At 43.5% G+C, this 18,372-nt stretch overlaps 1 protein-coding gene across 3 annotated transcripts in view; it reads left to right on the forward strand.

Annotated features, from left to right (window-relative positions):
* The window catches only part of COP1 (COP1 E3 ubiquitin ligase), a 193,050-nt gene that overhangs the window by 86,322 nt on the left and 88,356 nt on the right, over positions 1-18,372 (forward strand). For all 3 annotated transcript variants that reach the window (XM_073643375.1, XM_073643376.1, XM_073643377.1), the window contains 2 exons: positions 5,595-5,703; positions 11,071-11,152. In XM_073643375.1, the coding sequence (XP_073499476.1) occupies positions 5,595-5,703; positions 11,071-11,152 (191 nt within the window). The remainder of the gene's footprint in view (positions 1-5,594; positions 5,704-11,070; positions 11,153-18,372) is intronic.

Genomic DNA, 18,372 nt, shown 5'->3' on the forward strand with positions numbered 1-18,372 from the left:
GACAGCCTATGAAAGCATACTCTGATGTCATCTGAGTGCGGTCCAATTTTTTTCATAGGCCCATTGATTTGCATTGCCAATTTTTATCTGACCCTCAGATCAAAATTGGACATGTCTCCATGATTTTCCACCTACCGCTTGGTCTGAGAAAAATCAGACATGTCAATGTCTCCATAGACTATCACAGGTACGAGTGTTATCCGTGAAATTCACGGCGGCTAGCACACATGTGAAAATCAGACATCTGAATGAGGCCTTATATTGATGATCAATCCAATGATTTGGTCATCGAAAGTGAAGCCCTGGAAAAATCTTTACTCTTCTGTGTGACTTGAGGCATTGAGATGAAGGTGTACTCTTAGATTTCGTTGACGGAACCTGTTGGTGCCTTTGCATCAGCACCCGCTCTCTGGGGAACACCTGAAAATAGGGCAGGTGTCAAGCAAGGTGAGAGAAGGAAATGGTGTACGACAGTGGGAAGAGGGGGAAGGGAGCCCAACAACTAGGGAAAGGGGGAGTGGAGACCCCTAGGCAGATCTAATATCACCTTGTCTACCCTACCGTCTCTATACAGGTTATGCGCCTATCACCGAGCAGGAAACATAAGCCCTGAATGTCCCTAGAGCTAGGCACTAGTTAGGGAGGGGACGGGGTGAACACTAGTCAGGCCCCACTGTATCTAAAGACAACAAGGTAAACAAACAAATGGGATACACTTGGCTTGAGAAGACACCAGAGAGATTACGCCAGCTATTCTCCAAGGGAGCTGCAAGAAGAAACTAGCCGACTGCTAGTGCTCCAGGCATGGACAGAGGAGCATAAACTATCACCGGTGACTCTCTGGAAACAGAGTTTTTAACTACTTTAACTACCAAGCAAGGGTGTGTCAAATAGCAGCAGAAGGTGGAGGTCGCTGTTGGGTCCTAAAAGGAGAAGGATATCACTACACTACAGAGATGAGAGATGAAGAAGGCATCTGCAATGCCAAGCGTAGCGACCTTCTACAGCTGGATCCTGAGCGACTGTCTGTCACACTTGATACACCCTTTACAGCAGGAGCCTGAATCCCGCTTGTGGACATCATTATGGAATTGGGTGATGTCCTGGTGGGATTTTCTTGGCTGCGGTTCCAAAATGCCTTTGGTGTAAGCGACTTATTCTAACTAACGTTCAGAAAAGAGAAAATGTCCAATCACCCAGAGCCGCTGCTGCTTGAAATTTACTTTTACATTAAAAGTTTGACCTCTCGCAAACATTTCACAGAAGAATCTTCTTTTTTATTTTCCTCCAAATCTCCTTTTTTCTGTCTCGCATCTTGGGCAGGGAGAGCGTGCAGCATTCAGCTGGGTGCCTCTCGCTGACAAAAGAATGGAGGATTGATGCGTGGAAGCGTAACGCTGTACACAATGCGAGCCACTGATAACTCATTTGTCTGTTTTAGAAACTGAGATTCGGAAATGTTCCTTTCCACAGTGGCAGTTTCCTTGACTTTGTACTTGGCTGGTTATAAAGCAGCGCCTGGAGTGAGACGTCTGAGTACTTTGTGCCGAGATTTCCGACTTTCAAAGACGTTAGACCACATATCAAGGGTCGTCGGATGGCATTGAATCATAGTACCGCCATCATTATTACTGATTCCAACCATAAAACATTAATCCCGCCACTTTAATCAAAACTGGTTTTGTCTTTCCGCACGTCGCGCCCGTCGCCTCCAGTGGATGTCACTTAATTTTTCATTCTTAATGGAATGTTTTGGGATTCGGTAAATTGCTGCTGTTTTCTGAAAACCAAAGACTTTTTTTTTTTGTACCCTTGAGAGTAAGGATGTGCATTATGTGAAGCTGGATTCCTTATTGCAACGTTTCAAAGAACTTTTTTTTTTCCTTAAAAAGTAAAAAAAAAAAAGAAAACTTTCTAACCACAAGAAGAAATCTCTATTGACCACATTTGAGGAATTTAAAGGGAGCGTCTGCATCTATGGTGTGGACAAACAATTAAATGCACCCCCCCACCTACTTTGCGCATGTTCATATTAACCTTACAGCCTCCAGCAAAATGGTGCCGCTGGTGGCACATGCGGTGATCGAGATGTCAGTTGAATGACGCATGTGCAGCCGCCGGCGCCATTTTGCTGGAGACTGTCGGAGGTTAATCTGAGCATGTGCCGCCTCCAGCACCATTTTGCTAGAGAACGCCAGGATATGAATGTGCTGGAGCAGCGATAGCGCAAAATTTAAAATAGGAGGCTCATAGAAATGCGGAGGGGCCACGGCAGAGCCGAAGACCCTACCCTGCCCCTGTGCACGGAGAGCCTATTTCACCAAAACTTCTAAGGGAATTAAGCAAGAACCAAGCAATGGATTTTTTTCACTCCAAATATCCATTAGGTCAGTATAATGGGGCCATTATGGCCATACCTTTACTTTAACAGGTTAAATCGTGATGGCAGGTTCTCTTTAAGAGAACTTGTGTCTTCAGGAGCGCACGCCTCCTCTGACTACCTGCTTTGAAGATTGACAGTTCAGACCAGCGGCACGAGCATCCTCTCTTCCAGGCCGCTTACAACAGACGCATCTCTGGGGGCGACCCCCTCAGCTTCAGAGTGCCACGAGCGGGCTGTAACGCTTAGTTTGGTTTGGCTGACCAGGCTGGCATTATAGGGTGGCCGGTGACCTGGGCAACCAGCTACACCCTAAAAAAAAATTAAAAATCCCTCTGTTCTTGAGAATGATGAGGATTTTTAATAAGGGGTAAATTAGTTTTTACAAGCACTTTCTACATTTTTACCTATTTATACAAACACAAAATGTTGCTAAATGAAACCTTTACATGGCAAGTTGTACAGCATTGTAATATAGTCCCATTATCCCAGGTGTTCTCATTGTCCATCATCTGCTATCTTTTGGCTACTGGCCGTCTCATTTCTGGTCCTGTGCTCAACACTTCAGCTTCCCGTATGTCCACGTTACTGGAGTAGTGAGTGAGGGGTGCAGGTTTACAGGTGATGTCAAAAGCTGAGCCAGCCCCCTTCTCCGATGTATAGAGGGCACTGCTGTAGTGGAGGAGTCTTCGCTTCCAAGTATCGGTATTTACCGCTTTACAACAGTTTTCCCCTGATCCCTCCTTGAATTTTCTTTTCTATTGCAAACAAAAGGTCTGATGAAGGTCTAACGGCCGAAACGTCACCGGCATTTTGTCTGTGGATTGCGTTTAATTAATCAACATTAAAAAAACCTTCTTGAGCGCAGATCGCTACATTGAGGACTCGCCGTAATAACTTGCTTCAAGATCAGGAGCCAAATCCTACGTGTTACGGCAGCACGTAAAGCCAGCCGTTTCAGGGTTAAAGATTGAGCTCTATGTAATCCAGACTTCTAGTATCCAGGTTTACTTTCAACTTTGCTTTTAACATTATTATTATTTATTTATTTTTACTAAAAACCTCATAACAGTTCTGTCCAAGTATTGTCGGATCCCAAGCAAGGTCTTCGTCAGACCCCATTCATGGCTTCAGATGTGCGCAGTATATCCTTCAATCCAGCGTTTGACGTTTCCACTTGATAGAAGCCTCCTTCATGTTCATAGCTGTAACATTGCATGTTGGAATAAAGGAAGCGCTGCTTCATGTCGGATTATGTGAGGGGGTTCAGTCTTGGACTTTTATTTGGATCTCATATAAGACTGTAGGTGAGATGGCCCAAGCTCATCAGGTAACGTGCATTCAGCAGTGTGCTGCTTTTCCCTGCTTTAACACTGTTGCTATTCCTCTGTTACTCCTCCTGGAATTGAATGCATTCATTGACAACTTGATGTTACAATTCCTCTTATTGAAATATGTTCTTTAGTACCTGATTGTACATGAACTTTGGGTCTGTAACTTCAAGCGATCATTTCTCAGTGGATGATCGATGGTGGTCTGAATTCTGGACCCTCCGTTCATTCAAAGAACAATGATCCATAGATCTGATCTAAAAGGTTCACAGGATCCTGATCCAGCAGCCACCCTGTTAGTCTGTTGACTTCCTCGCCAGATCCCTCCTTCCTGACAGCAGTCCCAGAATTTCTTATAATTTGTGTAGGCCCGACACAATCACATGTGCGTTACTCTGCAATGATGACATGGCACCCGGCCCACTAATCAGAAGAGGCGCTGGTGATGTCGGCCGGAGGAGGAGATTCGCAATGCTCTGGTTGGTCTGGAGGCCATTGACTACTGACATGGCTGCTGGACCAGGGTCCTGCTAATCTTTTTTTTTTTTTTTCTTTTCTCTAACTCCAGTGGATCCAAAGTCTCTGGTGTAAATGGAGCAGCTGCTCCGTTTGTGACCACCACTCCATCCACTTCTATAAGCAGCTTCTCCATACAAATGAATGGAGCAGTGGTGAGCCTGTGTGACCACCACTCCATCCACTTCTCTATACAGCTACTCCATAGAAATGAATGGAGCAGTGGTGAGCATGCGTGACCACCACTCCATCCACTTCTATATACAGCTTCTCCATAGAAATGAATGGAGCAGTGGTGAGCCTGTGTGACCACCGCTCCATCCACTTCTATATACAGCTTCTCCATACAAATGAATGGAGCAGTGGTGAGCCTGTGTGACCACCACTCCATCCACTTCTATATACAGCTACTCCATAGAAATGAATGGAGCAGTGGTGAGCATGTGTGACCACCACTCCATCCATTTCTATATACAGCTACTCCATAGAAATGAATGGAGCAGTGGTGAGCCTGTGTGACCACCACTCCATCCACTTCTGTATACAGCTTCTCCATAGAAATGAATGGAGCAGTGGTGGGCATGTGTGACCACTGCTCCATCCACTTCTATATATAGCTTCTCCATACAAATGAATGGAGCAGTGGTGAGCCTGTGTGACCACCACTCCATCCACTTCTATATACAGCTACTCCATAGAAATAAATGGAGCAGTGGTGAGCCTGTGTGACCACCACTCCATCCACTTCTATATACAGCTACTCCATACAAATGAATGGAGCATTGGTGAGCCTGTGTGACCACCACTCCATCCATACAGGACATTTTGGACCCTTTTCTCTGAATCAGTGGGGGTCCCAGATATGTTATTCTGGCAAATTGTCTTTTAATTTCCTCTTAGTTTTTTTTTTATACATATACAAACCATTTCATTGCCCAGATCTGTATCGTCATCCTTTAATCAGGTGTGTGATGCGGCTGATATAATAATCGGTATTAAAAGATTTTTCTCTTGTAATATTCTTCACCCCCAAAGAGAGAAACGCGTTGTCGTCTAATGCATCCAGTACGAGCAGACACAAGTCAGTAGGGACAGTGGCAGTCCCCCCGCCGGACCCCCTCCTCCACCTTTATCCTCTTAAGAAACCAATTGTTTTCCGTTGAGTGAAACCTCCATGATAGTCTTCAGCTTAGGAATCCTTTACAGCTCTGGCGTGTGGGTCGGTCCCACGCTGAAATGGCCCATCGTGTGCTGAACGAGCCAGGAGTGGAGTCCGCAGGCACGCAGCGGACATGACGCTGCCGCGCCGGCTCAATCCTCGCCTTTGGCTTATTCTTTTGCTTTAATACATTTTTTATCTTTTGCAGCTGCATAAGCTGGAGCAGTTATCACAAAAACCTACTGGCCAGCAGCGATTATGAGGGGACGGTGATTCTCTGGGACGGCTTTACAGGGCAAAGATCCAAAGTATACCAGGTAAGGTTTACTGCGCCGGCTGTCGACAGATGTCAGTGGCTGCTTTCCTCTGTAGTGGTGGCAGCGTCTGCTCCGCTTACCATAGGAAATTGTCATGACACAACCATACTGCCTCTTTATTCTGTTATTTAGACCCCCGGGAGGAGAAACCTATCTGTGCTAAAATGCATGCTGTGGTATTTGTTTTTTTTTGTCTTAACCTGCGTATTTGCTCTCCTTATTATTTTTCTTTCCGTTCTTTGTATCCTAACATAAAAGAAATGCAAAGTCAGAACCACCGGTGGTAAAGAACTCTATGCCGGCAGAACAGAAAGTTTATTATTTTCCGACTTCCCACTAATGGGATTTAATTCTACAAAATATACAGACGGACCCTTTACATACACTGAAAATGTAGCTGTGTGCCGCCAGTGTTATCTAAGCAGATCTAGCAGAGGCGAGCTTGTCATTTGGGAAAACTCCCCAGGCCTCATTAATCAAAGCGGTGTGAGAGCAACCAATCACAGAGCAGCTTTCAACTTCTCCATGACAGTGTAGGACATGAAATGTGCACTGTGATTGGCCGCATTTTTAGGGTATGTTGTCTGCACAAATTTTGAACTTAAATCTAGGTGAAAAAACTTGTGAAATGCATTTTTCAATCAGACAACTTATAAATGTTGATTTGTATAGGGCCGTTTTTGTTTTTTTGTTTTTTTTTAGCACTTTTACCGGGTTTATCCTATCCATAAATCGCTACTGGTAGCACCATGTGGATTAGCTCCATTAAATGTAGACGAATCCCTGAGCAGACCCTCAACAAATACACATCAGAAACCTAAGGTTCTACCGCAGATTTTGGAACAGATATACAATGTGCGATCAGACCATTATGACGGATTCATTTCCACCACTCTTCAGTAAATTGAATTACATGTACGACATATCTATTGATCGCAGTATAAATCTCTGTTTGCTAGTGCCACCTGTTTCAAGAACATCCCTCGTCACTTCTGGTGAGGTGGTGGCCAACACATCCAAGTAGAGGATAGATAAAGAGATGGATGCACATATGCACTGCTCATTCTGGTCACTATTATGGGACCTGGGGAAACTGCCGAGCACAGACTTGTCTTCGTCTATTCTCTGCCTGAATTCTCTCCAAGTATTTTCAAGCTTTTTTTTTTTTTGTTAATTTTTCATATCAAATGGCTTGTAAGCAGAAGCAGCCTAAACAATGGTCCGGTCACTACTTTTTAGTTGCTGGACTGTTTTCAAAGCCTGAAACGGTGAAAAGTTACAAGACGGACCATGTGCACAGCAAGTCTTTTTGACCCTGCGGTGCATATGTTCATTCTCTTTTTACTGTTTGAGTTCTTTTTTTAGGCAGGATCCAGGCCGAATCTGCCTGAAAAAGAAATGAAGCAATTCTTTTAAGAAGATGTGAGTGCCGGTTATCGTTTGTACTCTTCCTATAAAAGATTTCCTACTTTTAAAAATATACTAACACAGCAGAATTTAGAGGCTTACTAGTCATTTGCATCCATTTTTGTAAAAGTGACAACAAGACGTGCGGCCATATTGGTTGTTTTTTTGTTTTTTTAAATTGACGTCTCGAAAACAAATGATCAATATCCAAGTGTTAGTTTTGCCATTTTTTTTCCCCGAGAAAATAATATAAAAAGCGACAAGCAATGTGACCGCACTTGCCGATGTCAGCAGGAAATTACAAAATCTCTGAACGTAATTGCCGAATGTTGACTTCTGCTCCGCCGTCTCATTCACTAATAAATGACTGTTTCATGTGACGGACGTCGGTCCTTCTGCTGCGCGTTAGATATATTACAACACAGATGTATGAGGAAAGTATCTGGAGAAAACTAATTCTAAACTGTGACCGTCCATAATAACACAAGTGGCGTCTCGGCCTCCGAAGACTGCGGGACACATTTGGAGTTTGCTTTTCAGACACAATGCAGATGGGTCCATTCAGTGTCGGACTGGGTTGGGAAAGGCCCACAATTAACTGACTCTTGGTGCTCACTGTTCAGCTACATGCAAAATTAACCTGACCCTAGTACACAAATTTGCTTTTGCTTCTATGTAATATTATCTTGGCTAGCTTGTCTAAATGAATGATTAGATTATACATTTTTCAGCAAATTGTAAATCAAGTGTAATAGCAATGCTCATCAGCAGTTCTTCACAGGGGCGGCCTACCGGAGAATTCTCCGGTTCCACCGAGGGCCAGTCCGAGCCTTGGTCCATTTATGGTGGACTGATACATACATATATATACACAGTACAGACCAAAAGTTTGGACACACCTCATTTAAAGGGGTATTCCCATCTGACCTTTTTCTGGCCATCAACTGTGTATTACAAATAATGAGTAGAAATAGCAGGAAGGGTACTTTTCTACCTTGGTTTCTGCCATTTCAGAGTCCCTGTGTGCTCCGCCTGTCTCCACTTCTTGAATGTGTAATGCGACCGGCCACAGAGGCTATGAGGCTGAGAGAATGCTGGGAGAATGCTGGGAGAATGCTGGGAGAATGCTGGGAGAATGCTGGGAGAATGCTGGGAGAATGCTGGGAGAATGCTGGGAGAATGCTGGGAGAATGCTGGGAGAATGCTGTGAGGCTGGGAGAATGCTGAGAGAATGCTGAGAGAATGCTGGGAGAATGCTGGGAGAATGCTGGGAGAATGCTGGGAGAATGCTGGGAGAATGCTGGGAGAATGCTGGGAGAATGCTGGGAGAATGCTGTGAGGCTGGGAGAATGCTGTGAGGCTGGGAGAATGCTGTGAGGCTGGGAGAATGCTGGGAGAACGCCAGGACGTTGCTCTCTTTGATTTTTATGCTCGCTCCTGATGCTACGATTTGCCAAGTTGTAAATTCCTCATAGCTTGTCCCTGAAGCATCGAAAGTGAAAGTAATTTACACTGACACAGCAGCACTATGGTGAGGCTGGTTTACTGTTTGTAAACCCACATTATCCCACTTGAAAACACTGCCCCATACATAATGAGTGCTCTGTGTAATGTGTGCGCAGGGTTACTCCGTTATAGGCATAAGTGGAGGGTTGTGTGTATGTAACAAAATTGCTTTGTGTCACTGCTGCTCCTGCGTTACTACAGAGGTCTCTTCCAGTCAGGACGGCTAAACAGTCATTGTGCATGCGTTCCACTATGCTGGAGTGAGATGGCCGGGCAGGGAGCTACTGCGCAGTCTTTATGCGCGCTCCTGAGAACCCGGTGATTGCGCTACAGCATACTGTACTATTAGTGCAGGAGTGAGGTGGCCGGGCTGGGAGTTGCTGCGCATGCTCTAACTATGCCCCCTCCCAAGAGCCCGGCCATTGATAACGCTGAACCACTCCTACGCAACCGCCACAGGAGTTCCGTACTGCCGCAATGAAGTGGCCGGGCAGGGAGCTACTGCGCAGGCTCTAAAATATGCGCGCTCCCGAGAACCCGGCCACTGATGGGGAGAAACTCCTATGATCTGCTCAAGCGCGGCCAGGAACGCTATAGTGGCTGTAACCAAGGAAACGGGAGTACCTGTGATACAGAGGATATGGGGGAAGCAGAGAGGAAAAAAAACTATAAAGAACATATAATTGAAGGTAATTAGTAATATTAATAATTTGACACATACTACATATTCAAATAGGATCCTTGAGATGGGAAAACCCCTTTAAAGATTTTTCTGTGTTTTCATGACTATGAAAATTGTACATTCACACTGAAGGCATCAAAACTATGAATTAACACATGTGGAATTATATACTTAACAAAAAAGTGTGAAACAACTGAAAATATGTCTTATATTCTAGGTTCTTCAAAGTAGCCACCTTTTGCTTTGATGACTGCTTTGCACACTCTTGGCATTCTCTTGATGAGCTTCAAGAGGTTGTCACCAGAAATGGTCTTCCAACAATCTTGAAGGAGTTCCCAGAGATGCTTAGCACTTGTTGGACTTTTTGCCTTCACTCTGCGGTCCAGCTCACCCCAAACCATCTCGATTGGGTTCAGGTCTGGTGACTGTGGAGGCCAGGTCATCTGGCGTAGCACCCCATCACTCCCCCTCTTGGTCAAATAGCCCTTACACAGCCTGGAGGTGTGTTTGGGGTCATTGTCCTGTTGAAAAATAAGTGATGGTCCAACTAAACGCAAACCGGATGGAATAGCATGCCGCTGCAAGATTCTGTGGTAGCCATGCTGGTTCAGTATGTCTTCAATTTTGAATAAATCCCCAACAGTGTCACCAGCAAAGCACCCCCACACCATCACACCTCCTCCTCCATGCTTCACGGTGGGAACCAGGCATGTAGAGTCCATCCGTTCACCTTTTCTGCGTCGCACAAAGACACGGTGGTTGGAACCAAAGATCTCAAATTTGGACTCATCAGACCAAAGCACAGATTTCCACTGGTCTAATGTCCATTCCTTGTGTTCTTTAGCCCAAACAAGTCTCTTCTGGTTGTTGCCTGTCCATAGTAGTGGTTTTCTAGCAGCTATTTTACCATGAAGGCCTGCTGCACAAAGTCTCCTCTTAACAGTTGTTGTAGAGATGTGTCTGCTGCTAGAACTCTGTGGCATTGACCTGGTCTCTAATCTGAGCTGCTGTTAACCTGCGATTTCTGAGGCTGGTGACTTGGATAAACTTATCCTCAGAAGCAGAGGTGACTCTTGGTCTTCCTTTCCTGGGGCGGTCCTCATGTGAGCCAGTCAATTTGTAGCTCTTGATGGTTTTTGCAACAGCACTTGGGGACACTTTCAAAGTTTGCCCAATTTTTCGGACTGATTGACCTTCATTTCTTAAAGTAATGATAGACACTCGTTTTTCTTTACTTAGCTGCTTTTTTCTTGCCATAATACAAATTCTAACAGTTTATTCAGTAGGACTATCAGCTGTGTATCCACCTGACTTCTGCACAACACAACTGATGGTCCCAACCCCATTTATAAGGCAAGAAATCCCACTTATAAAACCTGACAGGGCACACCTGTGAAGTGAAAACCATTTCCGGTGACTACCTCTTGAAGCTCATCAAGAGAATGCCAAGAGTGTGCAAAGTAGTCATCAAAGCAAAAGGTGGCTACTTTGAAGAACCTAGAATATAAGACATATTTTCAGTTGTTTCACACTTTTTTGTTAAGTATATAATTCCACATGTGTTAATTCATTTAATCTGCAGAGTTTAAACATGGCTTTGGCCTCCTTGGCCCTCCCTGTTTTGTTAGGAAAGCCCCTTGAAACTATTCACAGTACATACATTAGTCTCCCAGTATCTTCCCTTATAGAAGCTTTTTGTTTTGCTCATTGTCCGGCATCTTTTACAACTATGCTTCTTTGTGTCCCATCTTGAAAAAAAAAAAAAAAATTAGGAACATGAAAAGAGGTGTTGGAGTGTGGATTTCAACCTCATGGACCCCAAACTTCTAGCGTCCGGATCCGATGATGCCAAAGGTGAGTCACTGGTTTTGCTATTAAACATTCGAGATCGGAGAACATGGCCCATCCACTTTTTGTTATGGACAGATTGTTTCAGCAATTTTATTATCACAGACTTGATTACAATGACTAACACCTCTATATACAGTAGATAACACAAAATCAATTATTCGCAATACATAATGGTCACTTCTAATGTCCATGTGTCCAACAGGAAGTAGAAGTCCTAAATTAGGCCTAGTGGCCAGTGTCAAAATTGCAAGTTATTTTTTTTTTATGTAGATAGTGATATGAAAAATAATGAAATAAATATATATGTGTATATATAAATATATATGTGTATATATAAATATATATATATATATATATATATATATGTGTGTGTATATATGTATACAGTTATATGAAAAAGTTTGGGCACCCCTATTAATCTTAAGCTTAATGTTTTATAAAAATTGGTGTTTTTGCAACAGCTATTTCAGTTTGATATATGTAATAACTGTTGGACACAGTAATGTTTCTGCCTTGAAATGAGGTTTATTGTACTAACAGAAAATGTGCAATCTGCATTCAAACAAAATTTGACAGGTGCATAAGTATGGGCACCTCACCAGAAAAGTGACATTAATATTTAGTAGATCCTCCTTTTGCAAAAATAACAGCCTCTAGTCGCTTCCTGTGGCTTTTAATGAGTTCCTGGATCCTGGATGAAGGTATTTTTGACCATTCCTCTTTACAAAACAATTCCAGTTCAGTTAAGTTTGATGGTCGCCGAGCATGGACAGCCCTCTTCAAATGATCCCACAGATGTTCAATGATATTCCGGTCTGGGGACTGGGATGGCCATTCCAGAACATTGTAATTGTTCCTCTGCATGAATGCCTGAGTAGATTTGGAGCAGTGTTTTGGATCATTGTCTTGCTGAAAGATCCATCCCCTGCGTAACTTCAACTTTGTCACTGATTCTTGAACATTATTGTCAAGAATCTGCTGATACTGAGTGGAATCCATGCGTCCCTGAACTTTAACAAGATTCCCGGTGCCGGCATTGGCCACACAGCCCCAAAGCATGATGGAACCTCCACCAAATTTTACTGTGGGTAGCAAGTGTTTTTCTTGGAATGCTGTGTTTTTTTGCCGCCATGCATAACGCCTTTTTGTATGACCAAACAACTCAATCTTGGTTTCATCAGTCCACAGGACCTTCTTCCAAAAAGAAATTGGCTTCTCCAAATGTGCTTTTGCATACCTCAGCCGACTCTGTTTGTGGTGTGCTGGCAGAAACGGCTTCTTTCGCATCACTCTCCCATACAGCTTCTCCTTGTGCAAAGTGCGTTGTATAGTTGACCGATGCACAGTGACACCATCTGCAGCAAGTTGATGCTGCAGCTCTCTGGAGGTGGTCTGAGGATTGTCCTTGACTGATCTCACCATTCTTCTTCTCTGCCTTTCTGATGTTTTTCTTGGCCTGCCACTTCTAGCCTTAACAAGAACTGTCCCTGTGTTCTTCCATTTCCTTACTATGTTCCTCACAGTGGAAACTGACAGGTTAAATCTCTGAGACAGCTTTTTGTATCCTTCCCCTGAACAACTATGTTGAATAATCTTTGTTTTCTGATCATTTAACAGTTGTTTGGAGGAGCCCATGATGCCACTCTTCAGAGGAGATTCAAACAGGAGAACAACTTGCAAGTGGCCACTTTAAGTAGCTTTTCTCATGATTGCATACACCTGGCTATGAAGTTCAAAGCTCAATGAGGTTACAAAACCAAAAAAAGTGCTTTAGTAAGTCAGTAAAAAGTAGGTAGGAGTATTTAAAACAAGAAAATGATAAGGGTGCCCATACTTATGCACCTGTCAAATTTTGTTTGAATGCAGATTGCACATTTTCTGTTGGTACAATAAACCTCATTTCAAGGCAGAAACATTACTGTGTCCAACAGTTATTACATATATCAAACTGAAATAGCTGTTGCAAAAACACCAATTTTTATAAAACATTAAGATTAATAGGGGTGCCCAAACCTTTTCATATAACTGTATATATAATATTTAATACATTTAACCAAAAAAACCCTGTTTTGAGCAGTAGATCATGTTGTGATTACATATATTCCTTTTAATCTGAAATCACCTCACACATGAGGATGTCGCCCACAGCTGCACTCAGCCGTAGTTTTAGGCTGCATGACAACTTGGGTGTAAATTTGTGATTTGGCTTCTCTAATTCTAGGATTTATATTCACAATATGCACAGCTGGAAAATATACAAAAACTGTCTTTTCTTCTAGCTGTCTAAACCCACAGGACGCTGGAGTGAAATCTTGATAAGAGCCCGACTCTTCCTGGGACATTTGGGGCGTCTTTACCTTTTCTTGCATCGGAAATGAAAATTTACCCCTGTTATGTGGATGCATATTTGCTCCTAATTTACTCCAATTTCTGGCATAAATTCTACTCATTCTGTAAATCTGCAGACGCCCCACCTCCTCTTACTAAAATGTCGCCCACTTTTAAAAAAAAAACTACATTTTACCACAAAGTGTCGCCCCCCCCCCCCCCCCTCGTATTACTATGTGCTGAGATAAGGGGAAATATAAAGAACTGCAAACATTAGCATTTCTGCATAATATGACTGTGATAAACGGGATCATTTTTCATGCTGGATTCAATACAGAAATGCCAATTCCATCAATGGGGTCATTTGCTGCACGCCATCGTAGAGGCAGATAAGTGGGATTTTTGTTTCCCTTTTTTTTTTTTAATGGATGGTCTATTTAATCTGCAGCTTGGCATGTAGTAATGGGGCAGTGCTTAGAAAATCTTTATTTCCAATACTGATGGGCCAGCGGTCTGTTGGCTTCCTCGTCAATGAGGGAAGCGTCCCATGGTAGAGTTTAACAAGCCTGCAGTTAATGAGGCTGACAGCAACAAATGACAGCTGATCCCTGGGGGTTAGAGTTCACTTATGAGGACCTTCTTTGGGGAATTCCAAATTCTTATGTATCTTAATATATATCTCCTAAACATCTGCTCTGGCCCATAAATACCTTTTGGTACTTTGCTCTTACGGAAGGGGGTTGCTTTAAATGGGGGTTTTCTCAAGTTTTGAAACTATCCCCTATTCATGGGAGAAGGGATAACTTCCTGAACACTGGGGGTCTGACTATTGGGACCCCCATGGATCTTGACAACCGGGGTTCGTTTGAATGGAGCGGTGATCAATTATCTGGGCCTCCGCTCCATTCATTCTCTATGGGATTGCTGGAGCTAAAACGCTGCACTCCCATAAGAATCAGTAAAGTGGTAGAGCACATGGTCGCCCACCGCGCCATTGAACCCCGATTTTCTGGATCAGCGGGGGTCCCAGCGGTCAGTAAGTTATCCCCTGTCCCATGAATAGGAGATAACCTGACAATACCCTTTTAGTCTTTTAAATTACTTCTCCAAAAAGTTCCCGTGGAGAAAAAACTTTGACACCATGTCAAGTACACCAATTATTTTTACTTATTAGACATATATCATAAGATAGGTGACGAATTCTGAATTTTGGGGTCCCCCCACACACTTCTCCCTGTACCATCACAGTGAAGTGGATTTCAAATTGTCAGGTGCTGCTCCATAGAAAGTCTATGGGACTGACTGAGAAGGCCGAGGACAATGCTCGCCTGTTCCAGCCAGACCCATTGAGAATGAGTATAGCCTCAGGGGCGCGGGCTTTACCGCTGCTTCATTTGTCACTTTGTCCATTTTAGAAAACCCTTTGTAAGGAGTTGCTTGAAGCTTTGGAATTGATGCTGTATCCATCAATATAAAAAATGATGGCGGTCCAGCACCCTTTTCCTCCTCTGATCCACTGATATTTGCTTCGGCAACGTCTCGGTGTCTTCAGTATACCGAGCAGAACATGGCACCTCCCACATATAGTGGCGGCTGCCGAGTACTGCTGTTTGTCAATACCGAACTAATGCACAGCTTTTCCGCTGCAGATTGGACATCTACAGACTGTCGCTATGTGCTTTGTATTTCATCAAAGTAATCTGCAGAGTTTTTTGTGTCAGCCGATTTTTACTTTTTTTTTTTCTGCGAATCAGTCTCTCGAGGACTGACCAGTGTGGATCAATGCAAAGCCGATCAGTCCTGTGTTCATTTACCCCATCAAAACCAGTCTTGTAGTGGCTATGTTAACACGTTGTGTTTTTGCTGTGTTGACAGACCCCCCGAGGAAGCCGACGCGAAACGCGCGTTGGGGCTTGTTCACCGCATGCTGGTTGTTCTACACTGTATAGGTGGCGCTCTAATGCCCTGATTTGTCTTGCAATCAGTTGCCTTGTTACAGTCTGAGCCCTGGTTCTGGTTTCTCCTTAGTGTACATTATTTCCCTTGCTTACTTGAGCATTTGAACCAGATGGCGTCCATTCCCTGCACGTATAGATTTGGTCCACTGGACTATTTTAGCACGGTCTTAGTGCACATTGTATTTGGACGCCGTTTGTTTCAAATGTGTATACTTGACTTTCTCTGTCTGTTTAATTTTCGGGTACATTTGTCTCTTGTGCATGCTGATAAAGTTTAGTGCCCCCCAAAAAAACATGATGCAACTTTGAGTTTTCAGCACCAAAAACGCAGCAAAACCGGATACCTGCAGTTTTTGCTGCATTTTCGCACTTACTCATTGCTTTCTATAGGTGAAAAAACGCTGAAAGAATTGACATGCCACAGTTATCAAAAACACAGCAGTTATCCAATTCAATCAGAAAAAAAACCAATGTGTGTGCATGAGATTTCTGAAATCTCATAGCTTGTAAAATGCAGCTTAAAATTTTGCATAGAAAAAAAACACACAGCAATAAACGCAACATGTGAACATAGCCCTAGTGCCGAGATATAGGCCGATGATTTCCCTAGTTTCGGAAGCATTTGTTTTATTATGCGTTTGATCTATTATGATCAATTATCTATCAATCGTTTATCTATCATACATTTGATCTATTAAAACTTTGATTTTTTACTTCTAAATTTCTGAAGTGCCTACGAGTCAGAAAGTTTCTTTAAAATAAATAAATGAGCCGCCTTTATGTTCTGGGCCATTTGCGCAGTGTTTGCTTGTCGCGGAAAGTAGCTTCTTTTTAATTGCTTCTCTCAGACCTTTTGTCTACTGGTTTAAATAATAAACATCCCCGCGTTTGCTGAGCCGGCGACTCTCTGACCTGCTCCGTCTCGTGGACTTAATTTTTGGTCCCGCTGTTCTATTTGCATGAGGAGTGAGACGTGATTAGAGCCGGTGGTGCACATTACAACTGTTAGCGCTCTCGGCGAGGGGCATCTCTCCTGCCCACATCTGCCAGCCCGCCTCGTCTGCCTAATCGGGTCTGATTGGTGAGACACAACTGTATTGGTCGCAATTACATCTCCATGGCAGCCTTTCCTCTCGCATCAACATCAGCTCTCGCTGCCCTGACAGGTTGTCTTCTTTTCCGGCTCTGGTTGACATGTTTTGTGAAGTGTTTTGGAAAGAGCTGGCGACCGCTGTAAGAAATCACAGAGGTCGGATCGTCAGAACCGCTAACGAGTTACCTGGTTATTAATGGACGCCCAAATGAAAAATATCAGAGCTGCTAATAACAAGTCCCGGAGATCTATGCAGGATGGAGCTAAGCGTCGGACATTTAATGGGGGCGTCTAATTCACACAACCCTTTATTGGTTAGTCTTGGTCACTAACGAGCAAGCGTTTCTGGGATCCAGGGTTAGGAGGGTCCTGGTTTCAGTCAATGAAAGTGCGTAGCTTTCTGTATAATACAGGGATGTGTCTTGTCCTCCTTTTTATGTTTCTCCTTCCTGACTGTTCCAAGATGGAGCCATATGGGGGGCACCCTTAATTACAGACGTCCTGAGATCCAGAACACCCATTAGCGCTAGTGTTGAGCGATACCTTCCGATATCAGGAAGTATCGTATCGGATTGGATCGGACCGATACCCAAACAGTATCGGATATCGCCGATTCCGATACCGGAAACCAATGCAAGTCAATGGGACACAAATATCGGAATGAAAATAAACCCTTTCTTTCCTTGTAGGTTAATTCTACATGAAGTAAAACAACTAAGAATAATGTAGAATGTATTACATGAAAAGCCGGCAATTCATCAGCGGCATACACCGGTACCCGACAATTTAGAACAGAAAGAATAGAGCTTCACACATAGATTAGATAGATAGAAACATGTCAGTCACATATATATGAAGTACAGTGACAGTGTTGCTTACTGTACTTGTCATTTAGTGTAAAGGATTTATTTAAAAAAATAATTGTGTTTTCATGCACTGTCTCTTTAAAAAAGCCGGCCGGCAATTCAGCATCTGTACCCGACAATTTATAACAGACAGAATAGAGCTTCACACATAGATTAGATAGAAACATGTCAGTCACATATATAAGAAGTACAGTGACAGTGTTGCTTACTGTACTTGTCATTTAGTGTTAAAATAAAGGATTTATTTAAAAAAAAATTGGCGTGGGGTTCCCCTTCATTTTAGTCTCTAGCGGAGGTTAAGCAGACGGCTGGGGCAGATGTTTGAAGCCTGGGAAGGGGGTAATACCCATGGAGCTTCTCAGGCTACTAATATGAGCCCCCAGCTGAATACCTAGCCTTTACTAGCTATTAAAATGGGGGACCCCCTCAAAAAAATGACGTGGGGTCCCCCCTAATTTAATAGCTAGCAAAGGCTAGGCAGACAGCTGGGGGCTGACATTAATAGCCCAGAAAGGGTGCCATGAATATTGACCCCCTCCCAGGCTAGAAACACCAGCCGTCAGCCGCCCCAGAAATGGCGCATCCATAGGATGCGCCAATTCTGGCACTTAGCCTCGCTCTTCCCACTGCCCTGTAGCGGTGGCAGTGGGGTAATAGGGCTAGGGTTGATGTCAGCTTATAATGCCAGCTGACATCAAGCCCAGGTTAGTAATGGAGAGGCGTCTATAAGACACCCCCATTACTATCCCCATAGTCAAAGTTAAAAATAAAACACAAACACCCAGAATAAAGTCCTTTAATTGAAATAAACACACAATTCTTTATTGTTCTAAATTAAACTCTACTTACCATCACGCCCATTCCAGCTGAAGCCAACGATCTCCTGTAATAAAAGAAAAATAATAAAGCAACCTCATCCTTACCTTTCCATGGTTCCCAGGACAGCTCCAGCTCTGCTACATCGAGATGACAGGCTGG

The sequence above is a fragment of the Phyllobates terribilis genome, unplaced genomic scaffold, assembly GCF_046119375.1.
Source record: "Phyllobates terribilis strain yellow unplaced genomic scaffold, ASM4611937v1 Scaffold_8__6_contigs__length_399053987, whole genome shotgun sequence".
In the NCBI taxonomy this organism is placed as follows: domain Eukaryota; kingdom Metazoa; phylum Chordata; class Amphibia; order Anura; family Dendrobatidae; genus Phyllobates; species Phyllobates terribilis.